We start from the raw sequence: 26983 nt of genomic DNA on the forward strand, positions 1-26983 counted from the left end.
TTCAAAATGTTGTTGAGTGCAGCAGTCGAGCTACTCCAGGGCAGCGGTCTAATTATAATTCCAGGACGTTGCAGTGTAATGCGTGTCCCCGTAAAGCTCTTTGCCTGATGAAAATGCGGTTTCAGCAGTAGCTCCGTATGTGCACGTTCAACTCAGGTCTGCCAACACAAAAGGCTCGAAATTCCAGTACAGAAAGCAGCCCGGCCAATAGGCAATATTAATGCAGAATAGTGGTGCACAGAAAAAGGAAGCGAAAGTCCAGTATTATTTAAAAAAAAGGGAACTTGGTGATAGGCCCTTCTGGGTCAATCTGCCCACATTGCCCTACTACACCGATGTGACTAACTAACCTACTAACCCGTACGTCTTCGTAACATGGGAGGAAACTGAAGCACCTGGAGAAAACCCACATAGACACGAGGGGGGGGACATACAAACTCCTTATAGGCAGCAGCGAGAATTGAACTGGGTCTCTGGCACAGAAATCACATTGAGCTTTATTACCATGCCACCCCCAACCTACCGGACACATCTGCAAACAGCAATACCGAAGAAAGGAAAAGCCTACAAAAGTGGTGGATACAGCCCAGTCCATCACAGGCAAAGCTCTCCCCACTATCCAGCACATTTACATGGAACGCTGCCTAAAGAAAGCAGCATCCACCATCAAGGACCAATACAATCCAGGCCACGCTCTCGTCTTGCTGCTGCCGCCATCGGGAAAGAGGCACAGGAGCCACAGGTCCCACACCACCAGGTTCAGGAACAGTTATCACCCTTCAACCATCAGGCTCCTGAACCGACGGGGATAACTTCACTCACCTCTACCCCGAAATTATTCCACAACCCGCGAACTCACTTTCAAGGACTCTACAACTCATGTTCTTTGTATTATTTATTTATTAATGTTATTACTTTTTGTATTTGCAGTTTGCCTTTTTTGCACATTGGTTGTTTATCAGGATTTGTGTGTAGCCCTTCATCGATTCTTTCGTATCTCTTTGTTCTATGAATGCCTGCAAGAAAATGCATCTCAGTAGTATATGGTGATTAATACAGAGTATGTGCTTTGATACGCTGTCGGAGCAGTGCTGCCAGGATAATCAAGGACACGACCCACCCAGCCAACACACTTTTCATCCCTCGGGAGAAGGCTCAGGAGCTTGAAGACTCGTACGGCCAGATATGGGAACAGCTTCTTTCCAACTGTGATAAGACTGCTGAATGGACCCTGACCCGGATCTGGGCTGTACCCTCCAAATATCCGGACCTGCCTCTTGGTTTTTTTGCACTACCTTACTTCCCATTTTTCTATTTGCTATTTATGATTTATAATTTAAATTATTAATATTTACTATTTTTAATATTTAATATTTGTAATCCAGGGAGATGGAAGCTGTGATGATTGTATGTTCTAGTATCAATTGTTTGGCAACAATAAAGTATAAAGTATAATAAATTTGCATTGGACTTCGAAGAGTCTATTCTATCTGCCAGTTACTCCATTAATGTACATACAATATGGCAATGAGAGTCAGTGGTTGAGGTGCTTGGAAGTGGTGCTATTGGATATGTAGAAACTGTGGCAGGTTCAATCCTGACCTTGGGAGCTGTGGGCTCATTCTGTCTGTGACTACGTAGGTTTTCTCTCTGTGCTTCAGCTTTGTCCCACATCCCAAAAACTAGATTGCCAGGTCAATTGGCCATTGTAAATGTAACACCCCCTGCTGTGTAGGTTAGTGGTAGAGTCGGATAGGAATGCAGGGAGAAAAGAAATGGGACGAATGAAACATGAGTGGCTGGTAGTTGGTGCAAACTCAAAAGTCAGCTTTATTTCTTACGTGTGTATCGAAACTCAACAGTAAAATGTGCCGTTTACTATCATCGTTTGTGATGTGCCAGAGCCAGCCCTCACGTGTTGGCATGCTTCGATATCAACGTAGCATGCCACAACTTACGCACCCTAACCTGTACGTCTTTGGAACGTGGGGGGAAAGCGGAGAACATAGAGGAAACCCACACGGCCCCAGCAAGAATGTACAAACTCCTTAAAGACAGCGGTGGAAACTGATCCATCGTGATGCGCAGTTCCACCTCAGTCCTGCTCACCCCACCTGGAACATCTGGCAGTCAAACGTCGCCCTTTTCATCTGCCGAGGGAGTTTTCCACCAGCAGTGTACATTCCACCTCAGACCAATGTCAGGTCGGCTCAGGAGTCTGCTGTAATCAGCAGGCACAACACAGTGTACCCTGATACCTTCCCAATCATTTCTACCAGGCCAACTTGAAGTCTCTGAACAACCACTGCAAGCATATCACCTGTGGAAGCAGAGGAGCTGACGTACTTGTCGCAGTTTTAACACCATCAAAAACGGTTACTATGCCACCCCACTTTGAAACATCTGATCAGCTGGCTATACTTCTACTCCCAGCGTAAAGGCAGAGACTAAAGACCACAGCACCACTGGTGAGAAGCAAGGATGAGCGCTTACAGGACTGCTTCGAATCAGTGGACTGGAAAATATTCAGGGATTCATGTCCAATTCTGAATGAATATGCTACATTGGTCAGTGACTTCATCAACACCTATGAGAATGAGTGTGTGCTTTCTAGAACATACCAGACATACCCAACTAAAAGCCGTGGAGATACCAGGAAATCAAGTCATGTTTATTGTCATTTCAACCATAAGCTGCTGATACAGTACACAGCAAAAACGAAACAACATTCCTCCAGGACACTAGTGCTATATGAAACAACACAAGACTACACTAGACTATGTAAAACATAAAAACTGCACTAGACTACAGACCTGCACAGGACTACATAAAGTGCACAAGACAGTGCAGGGCAGTACAATAATTAATAAATAAGACAATAGGCACAGTAGAGGACAAATTACTATATAATAACAAATGATGCAGATGTCAGTCTAGAAGATTTGTCTTCTGCAGGCTAGATCTGTGTAATTCAAGACCCGTGAAGAGGCAGGCTTTTCTAGGAGTCTAGTGTGCCTTCAGGGTGCCGAGTTTTCGTAGCTCTGTAGGCGGGCGGATTCAAGGCCGGTGCCGCTGCCAATGACTGATGCGTCGCGGGCGAACAAGGATGATCTGAAGCAGCAGGCTTGCTGTTGGCTGTGTGCCCCGAGGCACAGAGCTCAGAAAAAGCGGCGCAACAGACTTTATCATAAATCAGCCAGCCGTTTTGTACATCTCCCCTCTTGCTGTGAAACGGGGACACCTCATTAGGGGGAGAGAGCACCTGTGGTACATCAAATACTGGGTGAACAAGTAGTCTTTGGGGTACTGCTAGTCTGTGTCTTTATTGATGCTTTGCTGCACGCTTGAGTGCTTGGTGGAGGGCGCCGATGCTTTTTTGCTGGTGGGGAGAAGGGGTCGTTTCCTTCCTGGTGCTTCTGTCTGTGTGGGGGGAGTTGGGCTTTGGGGTTCTAACATTTTAATTGTCATTCATTCTTTGGGGCACTGCTCTGTTTTCGTGGATGTTTGCAAAGAAAAATAATTTTAGGATGTATATTGCTCTGACATTAAATGTACCTTTTGAAATCTATTGATCAAGAATTATACAAGTCCAGATATGAACTATAGAAGGCTATTTTTTTTTTAAAAGAGCAAAGAAACTTGATTGATTTTGAGGACTGAATCAGATGCATGTCAGCTCTGGCAGGGTTTGCAGGTCAATACCTCCTGCAAAGCAAAACCAAACATCATGAATAGCTGTGATACTTCACTAACAGATGAGCTCACACCTTTTATTCACACTTTGTCTGAATCTCTGCAGGGTCAGGTGACCCTATGAATTGTCTCGGAGGCTGATGTCAGAACGTCTTTCAAGAGGGCAAACCCCTGTAGGGCATCAGGCCCTGATTAGTGTACCTGGTGGGGCTCTGAAAACCCCTGCCAATCAACTGTCGGGAGTGTTCAAGGACATTTTCAGTCTCTCACTGCTGCTGAAGGTCCCACCCGCTTCAAAAGGGCAACGCTCATACCACTGCCCAAGAAAAGCAGGGTGAACTATTGTCCAGTGCACTCACATCTACTGTGATGAAATGCTTTGAGAGATTGGTCATGATTAGAATCAGCTTCTGCCCAAGCAAGGACCTGGAACCGCTACAATTGGCCCATCACCATAACAGGTCTATAGCAGATGCAATCTCACTGGCTCTCCACTTAGCCTTGGATCACCTGGACAGTAATACTGCTGTTTACTGACTACAACTCAACATGCAACACAATCATACCCTCAGTTCTAATCAACAAGCTCCAAAACTTGAGCCTCGGTACCTCCCTCTGCAAGTGGATCCTTGATTTCCTCATTGAGACACCATTGTCTGTGCAGATCGGAAGTAATCTCTCCTCCTTGCTGAGAATTAACATGGATGCACCTCAAGACTGGGTGCTTAACCCACTGCTCTAGTCTCTCTACCTCCACAGCTATGTGGCTAGGCACAGCTCAAAACACCATCTATAGATCTGCCAATGACACAACTACTGTTGACAGAATTTCACATGGTGATGAGGTGTAGAGTAGTGAAATAAATCAGCTGGTTGAGTGGCATTTCAACAACAACCTTGCACTCAATGACCGCAGACCAAGAAATTGATTGAGAGCTTCAGGAAAGAGAAGTCAAGGGAACACACATCAAAGGATCAGAAGTGGAAAAAGTGAGCAGTTTCAAGTTCCTAGGTGTCAACACTTCTGAGGACCTATCCTGGGCTCAATATACTGCCAAACATGAGAAAATCTGCAGATGCTGGAAATCCAAAGCAACACACACAAAATGCTGGAGGAACTCAGCAGGTTAGGATGATGAAGGGTCTTGGCCCGAAACGTTGAAAGTTTACTCTTTTCCACAGATACTCCCTGACCTGCTGAGTTCCTCCAGAATTTTGTGTGTGTTTCCCAACACATTGATGCAATTACAAAGGCGGCAAGGCAGAGGGTATATTTCATTCAGAGTTTGAGGGGAGTGGGTATGTCACCAAAGATACTTGCAAATTTCTACAAGTGTACGATGAAGAGAAATCTAACTGGATGCATTACCATCTGGTATGGAGGGGGCCACCTAGCCAGCTCCATCATGGCACTAGCCTCTCCACAATCGAGGACACTTTCAAAATACCATGTGTCTCAAAAAGACAGCGTCCATCACTGAGGTCCCCCGCCACCCAGGCCGTGCCTTGTTCTCATTGCTACCATCAAGGTGGAGGTACAGAAGCCTGAAGACACACACTCAACGTTTCAGGAACAGCTTCTTCTCCTCCAACTGGAAACTTTAATTATCTCTCCTCCCATGGATGCAGCCTGACCTGCTGAGTATTTCTAGTTCGTTTTAGTTTGCTATTAGCAGTACACCATTTCTAGTTTTGTGCCAGTAACTGCGGTGACAGCAGTAGTGGGTTTTGATGCCAATGCCTAGCAATACCACATACTTACCATTTTATTGTCCCGAGAGCCGCACAAGAGGAAAATAGGGCGTGGCATCTCAGGCCAGCTTCACTTCAAGGACCACCAGAATATGCAGAACATTTGAAAACTCTGCCTTCAAATACTTCTTAATGGTTTATTAATGACTTAAATATGGGCACACAGTAAAATTTCAAAATGTGCAAATGATACCAAACTTGATCAGAGAGGCAAGAGAGGGAGGCCTGCATACGCTAGAAATTAAGAGCACCAGGAACTCAGCAGGTCTGACAGCATCTGACAATCAACATTTCGGGCTGAGGCCCTTCGTCAGGGCTGTTGCCCAAGATTAAGATTCATTTATTTATGATCTGTAAATCGGAACATACAATGAAATGTGTTGTTTGCGTTAACAATCAACACAATCTAAGATGTGATGGGGCAGCCCACAAGTGTCACCACACATTCCGGTGCCAACATGGCATGCCCACCATGCTTGGCTGAACAACAGGGAACACCACAAACAACAACAAAACAAGCCGCGTTCCTTCCCTCCTTCCTCCCACCCACAGTCCTCCAAACCCAAGACAAGCCATCTCTAGCCTCCAGTGGACTTGTGCAGAACGTCTTGCTTTTGTGGTAATCGGTGAAGAGATTAGAGAAGAGACCACAAGAGGAGATAGACAAGCTAGCAGAATGGGCAAGCAGACAGCAGATGAAGTAATTCACAGTAGTGATGTGAATCATCCCATTTCGGCAGGAAACAGCAGAAGAAATAGAATGAAACAGCAAAGTCCTACACGAAGAACAGAGATGCATAAATCACTGAAGAAAGGAGATGTTGAGAGAATGGTTAGCAAACTATATTCAAATTTTATGTATACAATAGTAAGGGTAGGAGAGGGTGTCATGTTAAACATGGAATCTACTGAGCTCTGATCTCCACATTTAAGGGCATTTAAGTAGTGCTAGATCAGAAGACGTAGGAGCAGAATTAGGCTATTCGGCTCATCATGGCTGGGAAGGTGCAGAAAAGATTTAGTTGGATGGGTCCAGTGATGAGGAATTTCAGCTGCAAAGTCAGATTGAGGAAATTGAGTTGTTCTTGGTGCAAACAGTATTGAGAGGAAAATTGATAAAGGTATACAAGATCATGAAGTGTTTAAATTGGTAAAGTCAGCAAAGCTGTTCCCAGTGGGGGATGATTCAAGAAACGAGGAGTGCAGTATCAAAGCAATGGTTTAAAGATTTTTTTTAAACTGAGGGTTTATGATCTATAACTTAAAAAACAAAGTGGAAACAGTCATAGAGGCATAAAACGAAACAGCATGGATACAGGCCCCACAGCTCAACAAGTCCATAGCAACCAAGGAAGTGTGCAGAAAGCGTGAGGCTGAGTGAAGTCTTTCACAAGGGAATTGCATAGGCCTTTGAGCAGAATAATTTTAAGGGCTATTGGCAAAGTGGGAGATGGTCTAGACGACTGCATAAGCAGAAAGCATGAACTTGATTGACCAAATAATCTCCTGCCAAGCAATAATGACACTATAACTGAATTAGCATGTGTGGGTAATACAATTTTAGTGCCAATTATTTTATTCAGGATTATCAGCAGAACTTCACTGAAACAGATGGTAAAAACAGAGGAGACAATACTCAAGTACATTTTGGCATCTCAAATCCTTACCAATGTTTTCCTGGGATCGGTAGGTTAACAGTACACTGTGGCGGCTCATCCACGTGGCAAGCAAACCAGCTCCAGCAGTCGCAGGACAGTCCGCAGCCAGCGGCAACCGAGAGGGCTCTGAGTGCAGGGGCAGACCTCGGCCCGGAAGCCGACGTCACTTCCGCCCCACAAGCAGCGGGAATACTGGGAGCGGGCACTTAAGCACGCGCGGATTGAAACAGTCAACAGTTCAATCAGACCCTACTCAACTCAGTGGTGTTGCTTTCACTCGTTGCGTATCAGCGCAACTACAACATTTTTTTTTAAGTTTTAAAGTTGCATCGCAGAAAGGCCTTTCTGGCCCAACAACCCACCTACTTAACCATAGCTTAATTACAGGACAATTTACAATGACCAATTAACCTACTAACCTTTGGAATGTGGAAGGAAATTGAAGCACCCAGAGGAAACCCAGGCATTTCACGGGGAGGACATACAGACTCCTCACAGACTGTGTCAGAATTGAATACCAAACTCCGACTCCCAGCTGTAAATGCGTCACGCTAATCACTACCCCCATACTTAATTAGGGTGAGGATTAATCTACCAATTGTTAATTTACCAATCTTTTTCATCACACATCATGTGCAGTCGGTCATGCAGTGTGGTGGTGGAGAGGTTAGCTCAATGTTTTACAGCGCCCGTGAACAGAAGATAGCAACCCATTCCCTGATGCTGTCTGTAAGGAGTCTGTAGTTCTCCCTGTGGCGTGCAATTCCTCTTGGTGCTTCAGTTTCTTCCCATTTTTCCAAAAAAAGACACAAGGGTGAGGTTTATTAAGTCGTGGGCATGCTATGTTGGCGCCAGAAACATGGCGACAATTACAGGCTGCATCAAGAACATCCTCAGGCTGTGCTGGTCTTGAATGCAAACAAGACATTTCACTGTACAGTCTGACGTACTGCACATGTGACAAATAAAGCTAATCTTTAAAAGTCATCTATAAATAATGCATCGCTTGTTCGAGAATCTTGCCTCAAATCGTGGCTGGTCAAAGCATGGAATTTTTACTTGCCCTCAAAATGATTTGCTGTTGTGCAAAACAGCTTCCAAAGAGATAAGGATTAATCGTTCCATTTGTTTAAACGCTGCAGAGAAAAGAAGCTTCAAGACTTTCAGATCTTCAGCAGGGTTTCAACCATTCCGATGTTTCAATGACTTCTGATGTTTTCCTCATTTACTAGAGGATCTACTGGTGGAATACAAAACTGTTGTAAAGTCATTTTAATCTAAACCTATGAAAGGGTTCCTGGATTACCAAGGAATTCTGGAAAAACTCTTAGGTCTCCAAAAACTCCTCTCAATTTCTTCCTGGAAGAAAGAGTCGGAAAGAGATCGTCAGACTTAATAAACGGCTGCTGCGTGGATAGACTGCCCAAATGTTCTGATGGCTAGCACAGTAAACTAATGACACTTGGAATTGGCAAGGTTCTCATCCAATTGGTTCTTATATCTTTGATCAGAGTTCAGGTGATAGCTTAGGTGTTGTAATATCTGTTTTTATTGACGTCACTTGAGAAGTCTTTTGGTGTCTGATGTTGATTTTGGAACTTCCATTGCTGAGTTAACAAGACAGCTTTAGTTTGAATAAAACTGATATTTGCTTCAACTTGTTCTGTATAAGGCATCAAATTCTCATCCCAGTAGTTCTTGTGTTGCTTTCAGCCTTAACTTTACAAGAAACTGAAGTCCTACACACATAGGAGGGGAGGAGAAGATGGCTGCGCGATGCAGCGCGCGTGGCCGCTCCGAAATGGTATCGTATTTATTAAGTAGAGGCTGTGCACAATCCTGATCTGATGGAGACTGACGTGAGAAGCACGGAGGAACATCTGGAGAAACTTCTGAAATGCCTGCTTCGCTGCCACTGCTACTGTGCGATCGAGAATCTCTGGAGGGGAAGGCCCCAAATCCTCGGCTTTGCCTATTGCCGGGGCCGGGTTCGAAGTGCTCAGCAGAGATGGTGCTCGGTGTCAGAGGCTCGAAGTTTTCGGACGGACTCAAGAGTCGGCTGTGCTCAGGTGCTTCCAGGGTGTTGCATCGGCAAGATTGCAGCGCTGGAGATACATGGCAGGAAGAGTTTCACTTCCTTCTACCGTCTGTGTGAGATAATGGGACTTTCGAGAGACTTTGAGACTTTTTTTTTTTAACCGTGCCATGGTCTGTTCTTTATCAAATTAAGGTATTGCTTTCCACTGTTGTAACTATATGTTATAATTATGTGGTTTATGTCAGTTTTTTTTAGTCTTGGTTTGTCTTGTGTTTCTGTGATATTCTTCTGGAGGAACATTGTATCATTTACTAGATGACAATAAAAGAGGACTGTGTTCTCATAATCTGATCTAATCTAATAATGTCAGGCTGACATCATTTAAGAGGCAATTCAATAAATGCTGGGAGCAGAATGCCCATTTACCTCACTGGAGAAGAGGTGGAAATGTATATTTAAGAATCTTCTCCAATGGACTGAGTCAAATGTTGTATCCCCACAGCAGATGGCCATCTCTTACAGATGCCCAGAAGCAGAGGTTTTCTCTACTAATGCCCAATTTTTCCACACACACAGCTCAATCGCTAAGGTCTGATTAGTGCTTATGTGTGGCAAATCTCAGAGACCTTTTAACATAAATATACCTCAGTCTGGAAGGTTATCATCAATATATAGTCATCTCATGCAATTGCAGTGCAAAAGAAATCAGAATAACCAAGCAGAAGCTTCTTGTGAATATTGCCAGCCATCTCAATGTTCAACTAAGAGGCATTATAACTCAAAAATACCACGTGGAGTAAACAGCATGGAATGGAAGAGGAGAATAGTGTTCAAACTTCCACAACACCTTTCAGGAGAAACTCTTAAGAAAGCTTTGTGAATTCCTGCTTTCATACGAGTAGCCGTAGCATAGATTAAAATCTCAATGGGATGCGCAATGCATACCATCGTAACCAATGTGTACTCTAGATTTCTCCATTCATTGGGAACTCCGAAGCAAAATTATGAATTTCATGCATCATGATATGTTCCCAGTTCTCCTCTGTTTTATTTCTTCTATTGAAATAAAATCTGTTTGCACACCAAAATACTGCAGGATCTAATTTCTGTTTTGATAAAAATGTTTTAAACTGGTATGTCAGCATCAAAGGCAATAGACCAAACAAGTATATCCTACGACTTTAAGGGTCCATAACAGGATAAAGTATTCCTGAGATCAAGCCCAAGGACTGCATTTGGAAAAACAGCATAATACTTTGCTTTTGCATCAACTGTCCACTAAACAAAACTTAAAATCCAGCTGACTTCAACAAGAGTTCATGCCATGCATAATGAATATTTATGGAATGATGCACCCAGCATGCAGATATCATGATTTCATTACAGTCAGCAGTCTTTTCTGAAAAGGTGCACGTCGGTTGTACTTTGAGAGTGAAGAACACAGCCTGCACTATGAAACTCCAAATCATCACTTAAAACTGAGGCACCCTGTGTCAGGGATATTTCCTGTGTTCTATCCATTCCTCATGAGGTCACGGAGAGAAGATACAAACAGAAAGTGGCGGAATTGAACCCAGGTCTGCCGCTATAATATTGTTATGCTAATCATTATGCTATCATGACATTCCTTCCATCTCAATAGGATGTGGATGTTCTGTTGATACATGAATACTGCAGGTTCAGTGACTCGCACTCTCACCAGGACGCAGTCCGAGGGCTCAATGTATATTGTAGAGCAGTCACACTGCTGACCCACCAAACCCCAACCCTCACAGGCAGCCTCTCCACCCTGAGCTGCAAGGCAGACTGGGATTTACACCAGGTTCCTGGCACAGCAGCTCTCACAGTAACATGGGCTGCCAGGACAGCATCCCAGCGCTGATTCTACTCGCACTCTCATTTCTACAAAATGCATCCTGAATGCTCTGCTGGGTTCCAGTGCATAATTCTGGAAGCCGCTTATCAAAAGGTACACCAAGCACGCAGAGTAAAAGAATGTGCAGTGCACTGGACTTAATTCAGGTTTCAGAAACCACACATGAATACAATTATCAGAATCAGGTTTATTATCACTGGCATGTGATGTGAAATTTGTTAACTCAGCAGCAGCAATTCAATGCAATACATAACGTAGAAGCGAAAAAAAATAATATCAATTACAGTATACTGTACGTATATTGAAAAGATTAAAAAACATGCAAACAGAAATACTGAATATTAAAAAAAGTGAGGTAGTGTCCATTTCAATGTCCATTTAGGAATCAGATGGCTGAGGGGAAGAAGCTGTTCCAGAATCGTTGAGTGTGTGCCTTCAGGCCTCTGTATCTCCTACCTGATGGTAACAGTGAGAAAAGGGCATGCCTGGGTGCTGGAGTTCCTTAATAATGGACACTGCCTTTCTGAGACACCGCTCCCTGAAGATGCCCTGACTCCGCAGGCTAGTACCCAAGACGCAGAGGACTAGATCCACAATCCCTTGCAGCCTCTCCTGACCCTGCGCAGCAATTACCTCACCAAGTCACACTGAATGGAGAGATCAATATACCTCAAAAAAAAAACACTAACTAGAAATTGAGGTAACTTAAAAGGAAGGTCACAACTTTTAAATTTTGGAATCTTGGTAGCTTGTATTTATACACTTTGCAAAGGTTAAATGCTTAATGGCCGATTATTATCTGTATCACTTAATTACTAAATATTTAAGTTTGAACAGTGTTTCATTCTGGTTTTCGCTCTTCCCCACTCAACTCCACCTTCCACTGCCCAAACCCCATTCATAGTACTTTCAAGGTTCCACATGGAAACCAAGTGTGCTTCAAGAACACCCTGGGGACCAATCTAACATTTTCTTATAATCTATCTAAATGAAAGGAAATACTGCTAAATCAAAGTATTTGCAGTCCTGTAGATAAACACAACCAGCTATTTAAAAAAAGATCTTTACAGAAACTATATAAAGAATAATTCTCTTGTTTAGTTTTATTTAGCTAAACCAATTCACAACATATTCACAATTTTAGAAAAAAATTAGTCTAAAATGAGAAAAATAATGAAATGCAAATGGTAACATGGGCAATAACTGATCAAGCTGCTAAATTTTGCAAAATTCAGCAAAACTGCATCCAAAGGCACACTATAGTTACTTTGGATTAATGTTAGAGATGAATAACAAATATTTACATCAATAAAATGCATGAACAGTTTCATAACTGGATTTGACTCCTCCATTATTAAGTAAACCATAAGCCACTGTAGCAGAATTAAGCCATTCAGCCCATCGAGTCTGTTCTGCCATTTCATCACAGTTGATTTATTATCCCTCTCAAACCCATTCTCCTCCCTTCTCCCCATAACCTTTGACCGTGTAACTAATCAAGCATCTAACAAACTCCACTTTAAATATATTCAAATGACTCTGCTTCTACAGCCGTCTGTGGCAATGTAGTCCACAGATTCACTACTCTCTGGCTAAAGATTCCTCCTATTCTAAATGGACGTCCCTCTATTCTGATGCTGTGCCCTCGGGTCCTAGACTCTCTCACCACTGGAAACATACTTTCCACTTCCACTATCTACATTTCAACATTCGATAGGTTTCAATGAGATACCCCCGACCCCCCCCTCACTCCCCCCATTCTTCAAGAGACAGTCTACAGTTATTCAGGATTCATGTTGTAGATGAACAGGACGTATTTTGTCATTAAAAAGCATGACCAGTAGGAGGAGCAGAATTTCATAGCTGCATTTGCTGCCTCCATTATTAATTCAGACACCTCATTGTAAGAAACATCATCTAAAATAACTAGTTTAAATACAAGTAGAACCCCAAAACAGTTGCCTTGAACTACCAGTAGATATCGCTGAATATATTTAGCAAGCAACACAAATAAGTGTAATGCATGGGTGCGTTGCTCAATTTTTTAAAAATGGAATTTTGAAAAAACATACAAAGTAATTCAAATTTAAATCTCTCTTGGATCTTGACATTCATAACTTGCATATGTGTGTATTCATTGTGGAAAAGCTGAAAATGTGAATACATTTTACAAACTACTGCCAAGGACTCTTGATTATGCATTGTGCTTTAGAATTTCCCTACATTATTCTACTAGGGCATGCATTTAAAGTGAGAGGTGGCAAGTTCAAAGGGAATGTGAGGGGCAAGTTTTTTTTAAAATTAAGAGTTTGTGCCTGGAATGCGCTGCCTGGGGTGGTGGTAAAGGCAGATACATTAGGGATTTTTAAGAGACATTTAGATAGGCTCATGTGAGGGTAAGGGAAGGATATGGACATTGTGAAGGCAGAAGGGATTAGTTTAGTTGGCCATTTGATTACTAATTTAACTGGTTTGGCACAACTTTGTGAGCCAAAGGGCCTGTTCATGTACTATGTTCCATATCAGAATTGTCACAAAAATTTTTAAGCTGTCACACATCTAAATTAAAGGCCAAATGTGCAGGGAAGAAAAAAAATGTATAATTCTCTGTCCAATACCAAGGAGACTTAAAAATGCCAGTCAACCAATTTTTCAAAATAAATTGTATTCCAAACCATTAACTTTCAAAAATCCAAACTTACTTCAATATTAAAATATTTATTGTGTCCAGTGGTCAATCTTTTGATTTTAATTGTCCTTCCCCCCCTCCGCCACTGAAATTGTCCTGTAAATATTAGCTCTAGTAGCATAACTCTGATATTTATTATGATAACACAATTTGTGACTATCGTTCCCACTGTTAAAGTGTATCTAAAACATCAAGCTAATTCACAAATCCAGCCCCCCCCGACCTCTGAATTTTTAGCCATTATTAGGTGTTTCATTACAGCGTTTATCCTAAAGTGTACAAGACCAAAGAAAATGAAGCAGACACTAATTAGCCACTTGATATAGCTGCCTTTCTGAAACACACTGCCCATTATACACAGCAAAAGAAAGGATTTTTATTTGATATTTTCCTTGAACTGCTGTGGGAGCTCTGTTGTGTTGAATACCAACTCAACTCATTATCTAGTACTCGTAATAGCTGATCCAAATTACAGAACAACAAATTATATCAGCCTCAAATTAGACAAAAAAAGTTATGGAAAATAGAGGATCCTGGAAGTTTTATTCAACACCTAGCCATAACTAACATCTTTTAATAACAGTCTTCTAATTAAATTCAGAGCCTTGTTTTAGTATCTTCTTTATTTATTCTGCAAATGTCTACAGTCAAAGTCCACAAAAATCCGAACTAATCATTAAAGAAATATAGATCTAAGATTATTTGATGGCATTTTGAATACATAAAAGTGTAAGAGAGAACAAAATAATTGTTACTCTGGATCCGATGCAGCGCAAAAAAACCCCAAAAAAATACATATGATAGTTTGTATATTATATATATCTATACACACATACATACACACACCTACCTAATAATATAGATTGATTGTATGTCCACAAAGTGACACTAGACACAGGAGCGTCTGTACGCAAAGCGACTCGACAGGAAATGATAAAGTAGTGGTGGTGGGGGTGTGGGTTAGTAGGTGAAGGTGAAATATAATATACATTTGCATTCATCAAGACAGCTACACTTTGAATATTTGCTGATCAACTTCAGTAGACTAAAAATGCTGGGTGACAGAGTTCTGGATGTGAAACTCAGAAAGTGGGCTTTCCCCACACACACTGGGTTAATCCTAAAATGTAGGAAACCTAGCTGCCCACAGCAAAACCTAGGAAGTCTATTAGATCAGGGCCTACCAACCTCAGGAATATACTTAGAATGTCACCCTGCCTCCTGTGAATGGTTAGCCACACATGATTTGTCCCATCCAAGTAAAAATCCAGTTTGCAAGTTCGAGCTCCCTTCCTGAAGGGCACAAGTTTTCCTTTTAATTGCTGCCCCTCCCCACCCCCACACTTCTTGTAGACAATACCACATACACAACCATTTAAAAAAATCACCTCAATATTCTGATCAGTGGCCACGATTTTGTGACTGGGAAAGTGAGCAGAGAAATTTGGAAACTTGCCCAAGGTCTAAGATATCAGTCTCAGGCCATCTCAGCTCACAAGCGTCACCTAAATCCTGTCAACCAACTTACAGACAAGCTGACACCCCATGAACTCCAGCTGAGTACTTAAGCTTAGATATCAGAATCAGTTAATCAGTTTACCCCATTGTTCTTGTATGAACTTTCTTCTCAAAGCAAAGCTCAAGAATTTAGCAGAGAACATTTCCAGTAGACCACAGGACAATTTCTAGGATCCCTAATCATAGCAAACAATCCATAAACTTTACAGAGATCATACCTTCAGGAGGCTTCAACTCCTTCTCATTTTGCGAGCACCACCCAACAGGATGTAAGTCTGCAGTCATGACATCACACCAGAAGTCTGCCCTGCGATCATCTCCATAACCACTATATCGCAGAAGTAAAAGTTGTCCACACGTCGTGATGATGGTGGCAACCCAGTACGTGTCCGGATTACTCTTATTAGCAACTTCCAACTTCATTCCCGGCTGGAAACTACTCTGGAGGCTGATCTCAACCTGCAAACAAGAGAAAAATATCAATTGTTTATTAAGACCATAAGACAAGAGCAGAATTAGGACATACGGTCCATTGAGTCTGTCTGCCAATCCATCCTGAATGATTTATTATCCCTCCCTACCCCATACAGCTGCCTTCTTCCCGTATGCTTTGACATTCCTACTAATCAAGAGCCCATCAACCTCTGCTTTAAAATATACCCAATGACTTGGCCTCCAAAGCCATCCATGGCAATGAATATGACAGATTCACCATTCACTGGCAAGAAGTTACTTATAATTTGTAAATTCATGACTTATGAATTTCTAATCAGCGGGAGACAACTGTATGGAGCAGGGTTATCCCATAAGACAGGAGTATTATGAAGGATCCACGGTACAGGCCACTAATCTCATCTACTCAATGTCAGCATTATGCTCCACACAAGCTTCTTCTTACCTTTAACATGATCAGCTAGATGATCAGCTGGTTGAGTGGTATTGCAGGTATCGCACTCAATGTCAGTAAGACCAAGGAATTGATTGTGGACTTCAGGAAGGGAAGGTTGGGGGATCAGAAGTGGAAAAGGTGAGCAGTTTCAAGTTCCTAGACGTCAATATCTGAGAGGATCTAACCTGGGCCCAACTTAGTTGATGCAAATACAAAGAAGGCACAACAGTGGCTATACTTCATTAGGAGTTTGAGGAGATTTGGTATGTCACCAAGGACACTGATGAATTTCCACAGATGCAACATGGAGAGCATTTTAATTGGTTGCATCATTGTCTGGTGTGGAGGGTCCACTGCACAGGATCGGTAAAAGCTGTGAAAAGCTATAGACTCAAGTCCGCTCCATCACGGGCACTAGCCTCCCCAGCATCAAGGACACCTTCAAAAGGCAGCATCCATCATTAAGGACCTCCATCACCCAAGATATGCCCCCTTCTCCTTGCTACCATCAAGGCAGAGGTACAGGAGCCCGAAAACACATACTCAATGTTTCAGGAAACTTCTTCCCTTCCACCAACAGATTTCTGAATGGATAATTAACCCTTGCAATTTTTCCCTCTTTTTGCATTACTTTTTTTATATATACTTATTGTAACTTATAGTTTTTATTATGCATTGTACTGCTGTGGCAAAATAACAAATTTCATGACTTATTGCCAGTGATAGTAAACCTGATTCTGGTATCATTCTGTTTCATTTTCTATATCCTAAATTCTTTAAAAACAATGTCTATGATGGTCGAAATTCCCTGCAATTGGAAATACTTAGTCAAGCTTTTACTATCAAGCAGAATCATAACTATTAGAATCATCAGGCCACCACCAAGCTATTTCCCCGAGAAAATAATCCATACCTTAAGAAAACGTGGAAGAAATATGAGCTAAGTGACTCTGACCATTGAATGATTGTTGGTGCCAGATGGGGTGGTTTGACTATCTCAGAAACTGATCTCCTGGGACTTCCACGCTCAACTGTCTCTAGAGTTTACAGAGAATCATGTGGGGAAAAAAAACAAATCTGGTGAGTAGCACTTCTGTGGGCAAAAACACCCTGTTACTGAGAGGTCAGAGGAAAATGGCCTCAAACTGACAGGAAGGTGACTGTAACTCAAATAACCACACGTTACAATAGTGATGTGCAGAACAGCATCTATGAGCACACAATGCATCAAACCTTGAAATGGATGGGCTACAGCAGAAGACCATGAACATAAACTCAGCAACCACTTTATTAGGTACTCCTGTAGCTGATATAGACTAACAGCCTAGATACAAAAATAAAAAGGAAACCATCTTTTCCTCTATATACTCTGTAAAATAGGGATCTGTTCTCAATAATGCCTCTTCTGTCAAATCAAGGGTCTACATAGTTTAGCACGATGGCCTGTAACTGCCTTTTTTTTTTTAAAACTACTCATTGCCCATCATGATATTTGTCCCCAAATCTTGAATCTAGAAAACATTTGGATCTTAGAAAGATACTATAGATTGATGGTACATGGTAAGACAATATTCAAAAGTCAACTTCCAAAAAATGATAAAGACTTGAGGAAGGAATGAGTGGGTGTAAGTGATTAGCTTTATTTATCACATGTACATTGAAATATTGAAACGCAATGAAATACATCATTTAAGTCAACGCTGGAGGGCAGCCGGCAATTGCCATCATGCTTCCAGCACCAGCACAGCATGTCCACAATTTACTAACCTTAACTTGCACGTATTTGGAATGCGGGAGGAAACCGGAACACCTGGAGAAAACTCACGTGGTCATGGAGAGAACGAAATCCTTACCGACAGCAACGGGAACTGAATCCAGATCGCTGGCACTAAAGCGATAAGCTAACTGTACACTGCTGTCCCATTAACATGATGACCTATAGCCTCCTACTCTTTTTGTTCTTTTTACAGCTACTATTTTTCTCTGAATCAACAACCTAGGAAATACTTGGGGCTCTGAAAGGAACTATATGTGGTGTGTGGCAGGTCACTATCGTTCATGAGGCAACTGCTGAAAAAAGTTGAAAGGCCTGAAGCTCAAAAGAGGAATGGGCAGGAGTGAGGCCTGCAGTTGAGTGTTGTGACACAGGATGGGCAGACATGAAGACTTTGAGCGACATCACAATCTAATGGAGAGCACAAAGAAGGCAGGTTCCCAATGTTTGAGTCTACCTCATTCAGGTCCCTTTTACAAATAATAAAACAATAGTCACATCCTGTGAAGGAATACTTCTACACAAGTACTCACAATACAGTTATTACATATTAATGTACAGGTCCAGACCTCTGTATGCAATGATATATCACTTGTTCAGAGGACCCAGCAGGACAATCGCAGAATCTGAAAACCATGTAGTAAATCCCAAGTTTTATTCATAAAAGTGTCTCCATAAAATTCATACATAAATTTTTAAGTCAGTTGTTTTAACCTTGGAGAATTTAAGGGAAACTTACTATAAACAATTAAATATCAATTATATCATGCCCACTTTATTCCCTGGAGCACAAGACAATGAGGGGAGATTTGATAGAGATGTACAAAATTACAACAGGTATAGATAGGGTAAAACATGCCTTTTTCCCACTGAGGTTGGGTATGACTAGAAACAGAGGTCATGGGTCAAGGGTGAAATGTTTAAGGTGAACGTGAGGGTGAACTTCTTCACTCAGAGGGTGATGGGAGTGTGGAACAAGCTGCCAGCATACGTGGTACATGTGGGTTTGACTGCAACATTTAAGAAAAGTTTGGATAAGTACATGGATGAGAGGGATACAGTTGGTGCAGGTTGATGGGACTAGGCAGAATAATATTTCAACATGGGCTAAATGGGCTGAAGAGCCTGTTTCTGTGCTGTGGTACCCTATAACTCTGACTCCACCTTCGTTTACCATTTCTAGTTATCTCCTTTCACAAGTGCAGGACTGCTAATACCGTTGACTAGACTTTAAGGAATAATGAGATGGGGATTCACCATCACAAAGTGAATAATGGTATTGGCCTGACTTAATGAACGTGAAACACTTTAGCCTAGAGAAATGACTTTACAACTTTATGGAATTAGAAGAGTTTGCAAAAGTCTCAGGCTACGTCCACACTACGCCGGATAATTTTGAAAACAAAGCTTTTTCTCTTCGTTATGACCCTCCGTCCACACTAAAGTGGTGTTTTCATCCCCCGAAAACGGAGATTTTCAGAAACGGTCTCCAGAGTGAATAAGTCTGAAAACGCCTAATATCCATTGTAGTATGTACGGGGTAAATGGAGAGATTTAAAAAATGTCATGAAAACACCACAACAACAATGCTTTTCTGCTTCTGCTTGGTACTGCACAAGCACTGCCAGACGGTTGTTATAAAGCACAGTCGGTGTGAACGGCGTGAGAGTTAAATTGTAAAGTGAGCTTTTTTGACTATTTAAAAACACTGTCATGACGTGCCAGAACAGATGGCCGCAGCGCAGCATTTCATTGATTTCTTGAACGCAAACCCCCACATAACCTAACAATTTCAGAACAGACGGCAACGAGACTGAAGCCAGAATAGTTAGAAATGTACTCAAATACTTTGACCCATAGCTTACTGAATAAATAAGTATACTCACCTTGCCCTGTTTTCTGTCCTTGCTTGTATGAAGGTAAGGACAGAAAGCACCCTCCGCCACCTCCAGTTTAAATTCCACACAGAATATTTTGGAGGATCAAGAACCAAGAAGGTTTACCTATTTATGCAAGTACTTCTCTGACACTAGATGTGTAACAGCCTAATCTAACATTGTATGGAAATACAAGATAACACTGATGCAGATATGTTTTTATACATTTAATAAGGTACTTCATTAATGCAACAGAGTTAGTCTGTTTTTCAATGTTCGTCATCGGCCGGGTCATACTGTCCGTGAACTCCCTGTCGGTTGCCTCCATACGCTCCGGTAATTCTTTTTTTTGAGTTTTAAGTCCTCCTGCGCGAGAGCCAAGAGCAATTCATTTTAAGTTTTTCTACTCTGTAACTGGACAAACGCGCATCAAGTATATCGTTTCCTCTTCGCTTGTTTTCTGTGTGTCCTGCGCATGCCCAGTAGGAGATTCGCTCAAATATCCGGCTAATGTGGATGGAGATATTTTGAAAAACGCTTAGTGTGGACGCCTGTCATTTTCACTTGAAACCAGCGTTTTCAAAATTTTCCGGTGTAGTGTGGACTTAGTCTCAGAGATCGACACCTTCAATTACAATACACATGAAAAATGCTAGAGGAACTCAGCAGGTCAGAGAGCATTTGTGGAAGGGAGTAAACAGGCAATGCTTCAGGGCAAGACCCTTCATGAATCTTGACTAAGTGTCTCAGCCCGAAACACCGACTGTTGATTCCTTTCGTAGATGCTGCCTGACCAGATGAGTTCCTCAGCAACGTGTGTGTTGTTCTGAGTTTCCGGCATCTGCCGAACCTCTTGCATTTATGATCTCTTCAATTAAGAGTTTTGCGGAAGTTTCATCGGATCCATTAATAGGACTGAGGAGAGTTAGTTTCAGTGTGGTGTATTCTGATGATCAACTGAATATTCTCGCAGTTGCCAGAAATGAACTTACCAGATGTGATCTCTACAGCCAATTCCTAAAGAAATGTCCCCCAATGCAAGCAGCACTCTCGCTGCAGAGACAGTGTTGTTCATTAATGAATAGATGGTGCAGGGATGGGAGGGGTTGGAAGAGGACGCCGAGAGGATTAAAGGGGTCTGGTCAGACTGGATAGGAACAGATCTCCCCCCCAGGAGCACGCTCTTTGTGCAAGTGGATCATGGACACCCTACTGGGAAATCTCTTTAAGGGGTAATATTACATGACTGGAGTTTATTACGCTTACATTTTTGGGAAGCTTGAAATACAGGAAAATCTTCACATCCATGTTGTGAGCTACAAGACAGGGTAGAGAAAATCTCCTCTCCTCGAGCTCACTGTTTGAGCAAACTCCCTGATGAATCACTAACAGCAGCCTGGAATGGTGCTGAATATGGGAAGCTGCAAGTGACAGAGACCACAACCACCAAAGGAAAAGGACACATGCAAGTCTGATTTCTTGTCACAGATCCCACTGAGATCTGAGTGGCGCTTAACTGATGGCCCACTCAGAGGAAAAGCAGCTAGCATGATGTTATTGCAAATAATAATGTTTTTATTCAGTACTAGACAACGGGGTGACCCGCTGGGGCACCTTTTGAGAGACGGGTAGTGCAGTCTGATAAGACCAGAATGAACATTAAATTTTCCTGAATGCTATTGGTATTGCTTTGCTTTGGAAATCGAAGTAGTAAACCCCAGTTTAATAAAGAACGAACATAGCAAAGCAAATATAGCTCGTTCTCATTTAACGAAAGACACTTTTGATGGCATCATTTCTGGTTTATCTGCCATCCAAATGTCCTCTTTCTTTAAGGGTCGTGGTTTCCCTTCTGCCGTCATCAATGATGCCCTCACCTGCATCTCCTCCATTTCCTACACCGGCCCTCACTCTATCCTCCTGTCACCACAACAGGGACAGAGTTCCTCTTGTCCTCACCTACTACCCCACCAGCCTCCGGATCCAGCACATTATCCTCCACAACTTCCACCACCTTCAACAGGACCTCAGCACTAAGCACATCTTTCCCTCTCCACCTCTCTCCACTTTCCGCAGTGATCGGTCTCTCCACGACTCCCTGATCCACACATCCATCCCCAAGGATCTCCCACCCGGCACTTATCCCTGTAAGTGCAAGTGCTACACCTGTCCCTACACCTCCTCTCTTGTAACCATTCAGGGCCCCAAACAGTCCTTCCAGGTGAGGCAACACTTCACTTGAGAGTCTGTTGGGGTCATCTATTGCATCCGGTGCTCCCGGTGCGGACTCCTCTACATCGGTGAAACCTGACGCAGATTGGGGAACCGCTTTGTCGAGCACCTCTGCTCCGTCCGCCACAACAGACAGGGTCTCCTAGTTGCCACCCACTTCAACTCTGCTTCACATTCCCATTCAGGTATGTCCATACATGGCCTCCTCTACTGTCATGATGAGGCTAAACTCAGGTTGGAGGAGCAACACCTCATATACCATCTGGGTAGTCTCCAGCCCCTGGGCATGAACATTGAATTCTCCAACTTCCAGTAATTCCCTCCCCCTCCCTTCCACAATCCCTGTTTCATTCTGCCCCCTCCCCCAGCTACCTATCACCTCCCTCATGGTTCCACCTCCTTCTACTACCCATTGTGCTTTCCCCTATTCCTTCTTCACATTTCCTGCCTATCACCTCCCTGCTTCCCCTCCACCACCCCTTTATCTGTCCCCTTACTGGTTTTTCACCTGGCACCTACCAGCCTTCTTCCCACCCTCCCCCAACCTCCTTTACAGGGTCTCTGCCTCCTCCCTCTTCAGTCCTGAGGAGGGGTTCTGGCCCAAAACGTTGACTGATCATTTCCACGGATGCTGCCAAACCTGCTGAGTTCCTCCAGCAGGTTCTGAGTGTTGCTGTGCCACCCTTGTGCCTCTCGTTGTCATTCTGGAGAGGTGCAGCCCTGTCATCCCCCGTCTCTTCATCTCTTCTGCTGTCTGTTGTTTGTCTCTGATCCTGGAGACGTGCATGCCTCTGCTCCTCTGTCTCTTCTTCTCTCATCTTTTTTTGTCCTGATTTTGATCCTTGAGTCTTGTGGCCCTGGCCTCATCTGATTCCTGTTCTCTCCCTCTCCTTGCCACTTCCCAACGATGTTTGGCGTCATCACATGACCACAATGTCCCCCTTCCCTTTCCACGCAGCATAATTAGGGTGACTTTTTTTTTAACCCTAATGCTGGACAGAAGATAAGAAGCAGTAACACCAAAGGATGCTGATTATTCTTGATGATGTGGTTGGCACTCTCCTAAATGGACGTGATATAGTCACCGCTGTCCTTTGACTACAGCAAAGGGTTTTATGGGTGTCTCGAAGTATGTCATTACAATAAGATTTAATTATTGATGGATGGCAATTAGATCTGTCCCAATCCTGCACATGCTGATGGTGATTAGCAGAATGTGGACCTCTCAAAATAGAGCTGCCCTGCCCTTTTGCTCCGATAGGTGTCGCTACTGAAGCTGGCCGTGCGCATGTGTCGGGCTATCGCGTCCCGATTTCCATGATGGCGGATTGGCTCTCAGGTTAAAAGGGAGCCTGTCTGATTTTTGGCGAATGAGCAATTTTATACGAATATATAACCCTGAACTTTGACTGCATTCTGTAAGTTAGTGCATTTTAATTGGATTTAGCCAAAAAAAGTGCTGCTGTAATGGACCGTTTGCACTAATTGGAGGTCACAAACAGACAAACAGAGCACGAGAGTTTTAGTAGTATACTAGATAGTGAAGTTGAAGATCACACAAAAGGCCAATTTTGAATCCTGCAACTTTGTTGCTATTTTCCCCAATTCCGCACTCAGGAAAAATACGAATCCCAGAAAGACAGAGTCACATTTCCTGTCAGTCTTTAGACACACAGAAATGGGAACAATATTACTCTCATATGGACTAAGCCAATTTTCAACTGCACAATACTTTTTTTTGGAATAGTGCAAAGGAATTTACAGATCAACATAAACTTGTGTTGGTACATTGTGCCCTGCCTCTGAAATTCAGAAGTCTATGATGTAACTGTACTACCTTCATATGATGAAATGTTTCTGGTTTGTGTTAACCACAGTTTGGAGAATGCCTCAGCAGCCAATAACTGAGAGCTCCAAAGCATACAATTCCAGTCCTTTCTAAATGTGTTACATAACAACTATGCATAATATGGTTCTAGAGAAAAAAAAGTGTCTTTATTTGGGTGACAATTTTTTTTTTTATATATATATAAATCCCTGAAATTCAGAAATAAAGACAAAGTCAATGCAAAAGGAAATGCTACTAGGCCCCTTCCAGTTTTGGTTCCTGGAATATAACTTCAATACAAAAGCCTACTTGGGTTCCAAAAAGCACAATATTAAAGAGTGAGAGCCCAAAAGACTGTATCACACAGAGCCCCTCAAAACTTACTCATTTATATGACTAAACACAGAGATTCTGCAGATACTCGTGATACGACGATAACATATAGGAGCAGAATTAGGCCACTTGGCCCATTGAGTCTGCTCCGCTATTCTACCATGGCCTATCCACTATCCCTCCCCACTCACTCAAGGCCTTTCAATATTCAATGCATTTCAATGAGATCCTCCCCCCCACCCCCATTCTTTTAAACTCCAGCAAGTATAAGCCCAGAGCCATCAAACGCTCCTCATATGTTTGTTTACTCTTTCATTCCCAGAATCAATTTTGTGAACCTTCTCTAGACCTCTCAGAATGAATGCGAACACTGCATTTGCCTTCCTACCACTCATTTGACCTGCAAGATATTAGTGAGCCCTGCGCAAGGACTCCCAAGTCCATTTGAACCTCAGACTTTTTTTATATGGACAGAAAATTCAAAAATCAATGTCTTTAGTCCTTCTATCAAAGTGCATGACCATATTCCACCCGTCATTTCTTTGCCTATTCTCCCAGTCTGTTAATGACCTTCTGCAGACTCCCTGGTTCCTCCACAGTACCTGCCCCTCCACCTATCTTTATATTGTCTGCAAACCTGGCCACAAAGCCATCAATTCAGTCATCCAAATCATTACCATATAATATGAAAAGAACACAACTTGTCACCAGCAGCCACGCAGAATAGGCCCCCTTTATACTGACTGTTTGCCTCCTGCCAGTCAGCCATCTTTTCTGTAAAACCACGGGCTCTTACCTTGGTAAGTAGCCTCAAATGCAACATTTCATCAGCCTTTTTGAAAATCCAATTAAACAATATCCAGTGACTCTTCTTTGTCTACCTTGACTGTTATTTTCTCAAAGAATTCCAACAGATTTGTCAGGCAAAATTTCCTCTTCAGGAAGGGGCTTACTAATCATGCACTTCTAAGTACCCTGAAACTTCACCCTTAATAATTGGCTCCAACACCTTCCCAATCACTGAAGTCAGGCTAACTTCTGACTCCCTCCCTTTTTTAAAGGGGAGGGTGACATTCGCAATTTTCCAATCCTTTGGAACCATTCCAGCATCCAGTGATTCTTGAAAGACCATTACTAACGCCTCTACCACAATCTCTTCAGCTACCTCCTTCAGGACTCTGGGAGGTAGTCCATCTGGTCCAGGTGACTTAACTACCTTCAGACCTTTCAGCTTCCCAAGCACCTTCTCCTTAGTACCAACAACTACACTAAATGTGACAAAAAGGCAGGTTGAGGAGTGTTGTTGGACAGGAGAAAGGAAGCCTCCAAAGTATTTTTGGACACTGCCAGTGATTTTAAACCTGATTCTGATGGAGGGAGGTGGCGTCCCTGGCAAAGCTAAACAGAAGCTGCTAGAAGAACTCAGAGGGTCAAGAAGCATCTGTGGAACCAAACTGAAGGTCATGACCTGAACAGCCAATTCTCAATCATAAACACGTCTGTAAAGGGAAGCAACAAACACAAAATGCTGGTGGAATGCAGCAGGCCAGGCAGCATCTATAGGAAGTACAGTCGATGTTTCGAGCCGAGACCCTTCATCAGGACTAATGGGAAAAAGAGATAGTAAAAGATTTGGAAGTTCGGGGGGGGGGGGGGGGGAGAGACCTGAAATGATAGGAGGGGGAGGGATGAAGCCAAGAGCTGGGAAGTTGATTGGCAAAAGGGATACAAGGCTGGAGGAGGGGGAGTATCATAGGACGGAAGGCCCTGGAAGAAAGAAAGGGGGAGGGGAGCATTGTTTTCCTTTCTTCTCTCTTTCTCTCACTATAACTCCTTGCCTGTTCTCCATCTTCCTCTGGTGCTCCCCTCCCCCTTTCTTTCTTCCAAGGCCTTCCGTCCTATGATACTCCCCCTTCTCCAGCCTTGTATCCCTTTTGCCAATCAATTTCCCAGCTCTTAGCTTCATTCCTCCCCCTCCTGTCTTCTCCTATCATTTCGGGTCTCGCCCTCCCAAATCTCTTACCATCTCTTTTTTCCGTTAGTCCTGACGAAGGGTCTCGACCCGAAACGTCAACTGTACTTCTTCCTATAGATGCTGCCTGGCCTGCTGCGTTCCACCAGCATTTTGTGTGTGTTGCTTGAATTTCCAGCATCTGCAGATTTTCTCGTGTTTGCATCTGTAAAGAGAAGATGGCCAGTACAATGGCGGGGGGCAGTGACAGACGCTGATATTCATGACAAAGCTGTTGCATGAGGGTTGGCATCATCGAAAGCCACAGCAACTATTTGAGGTAAGAGGTGACAAATTCGAAGGAGTTGTGAGGGGCACAGAGACTTGAATGCACTGCCTGGGGTGGTGGTAGAGGCAGATACATTAAGGACTTCTAAGAGACATTTAAATAGGCACATGAATGTGAAGGAAACTGAACGATATGGGCATTGTGTAAGCAGAAGGAATTGGTTTAAATGGCTATTTGATTACTAATAAATTGGTCTGACACAACATTGTGGGCCAAAGGCCTTTTTTCTGTGATGTACTGTTATATGTTCTATCCAGAAACTTTTTTTTAAGGTAAAGGTTCTTTCATCAAAATCATGTACATGCTGTTTGGCAGGCTACAATAAAGTTAAAGCCCCAGATTCTATAATAATAAACGAGTTCACATCCACATAGAACATACATCCAAATTATCGCAGTAGCTCCCAAAATACTACACAAGGTCTGACACTAAATGGAAATAAAAGCTGAGCAAAAAGCAATGGCTTTTGTTTGTTTGGTGCTGAAATGTTGTTGCTTAACTGTATTCCGCACTTTAACTGAAAACA

General features: G+C 42.8%; 1 protein-coding gene across 4 annotated transcripts in view; it reads right to left on the reverse strand.

Moving 5' to 3' along the window:
- The window catches only part of sfmbt2 (Scm like with four mbt domains 2), a 226443-nt gene that overhangs the window by 167721 nt on the left and 31739 nt on the right, over positions 1-26983 (reverse strand). For all 4 annotated transcript variants that reach the window (XM_072241179.1, XM_072241180.1, XM_072241177.1 and 1 more), the window contains exon 4: positions 15443-15683. In XM_072241179.1, the coding sequence (XP_072097280.1) occupies positions 15443-15683 (241 nt within the window). The remainder of the gene's footprint in view (positions 1-15442; positions 15684-26983) is intronic.

This window comes from Mobula birostris, chromosome 23 (genome assembly GCF_030028105.1).
Source record: "Mobula birostris isolate sMobBir1 chromosome 23, sMobBir1.hap1, whole genome shotgun sequence".
NCBI lineage: Eukaryota > Metazoa > Chordata > Chondrichthyes > Myliobatiformes > Myliobatidae > Mobula > Mobula birostris.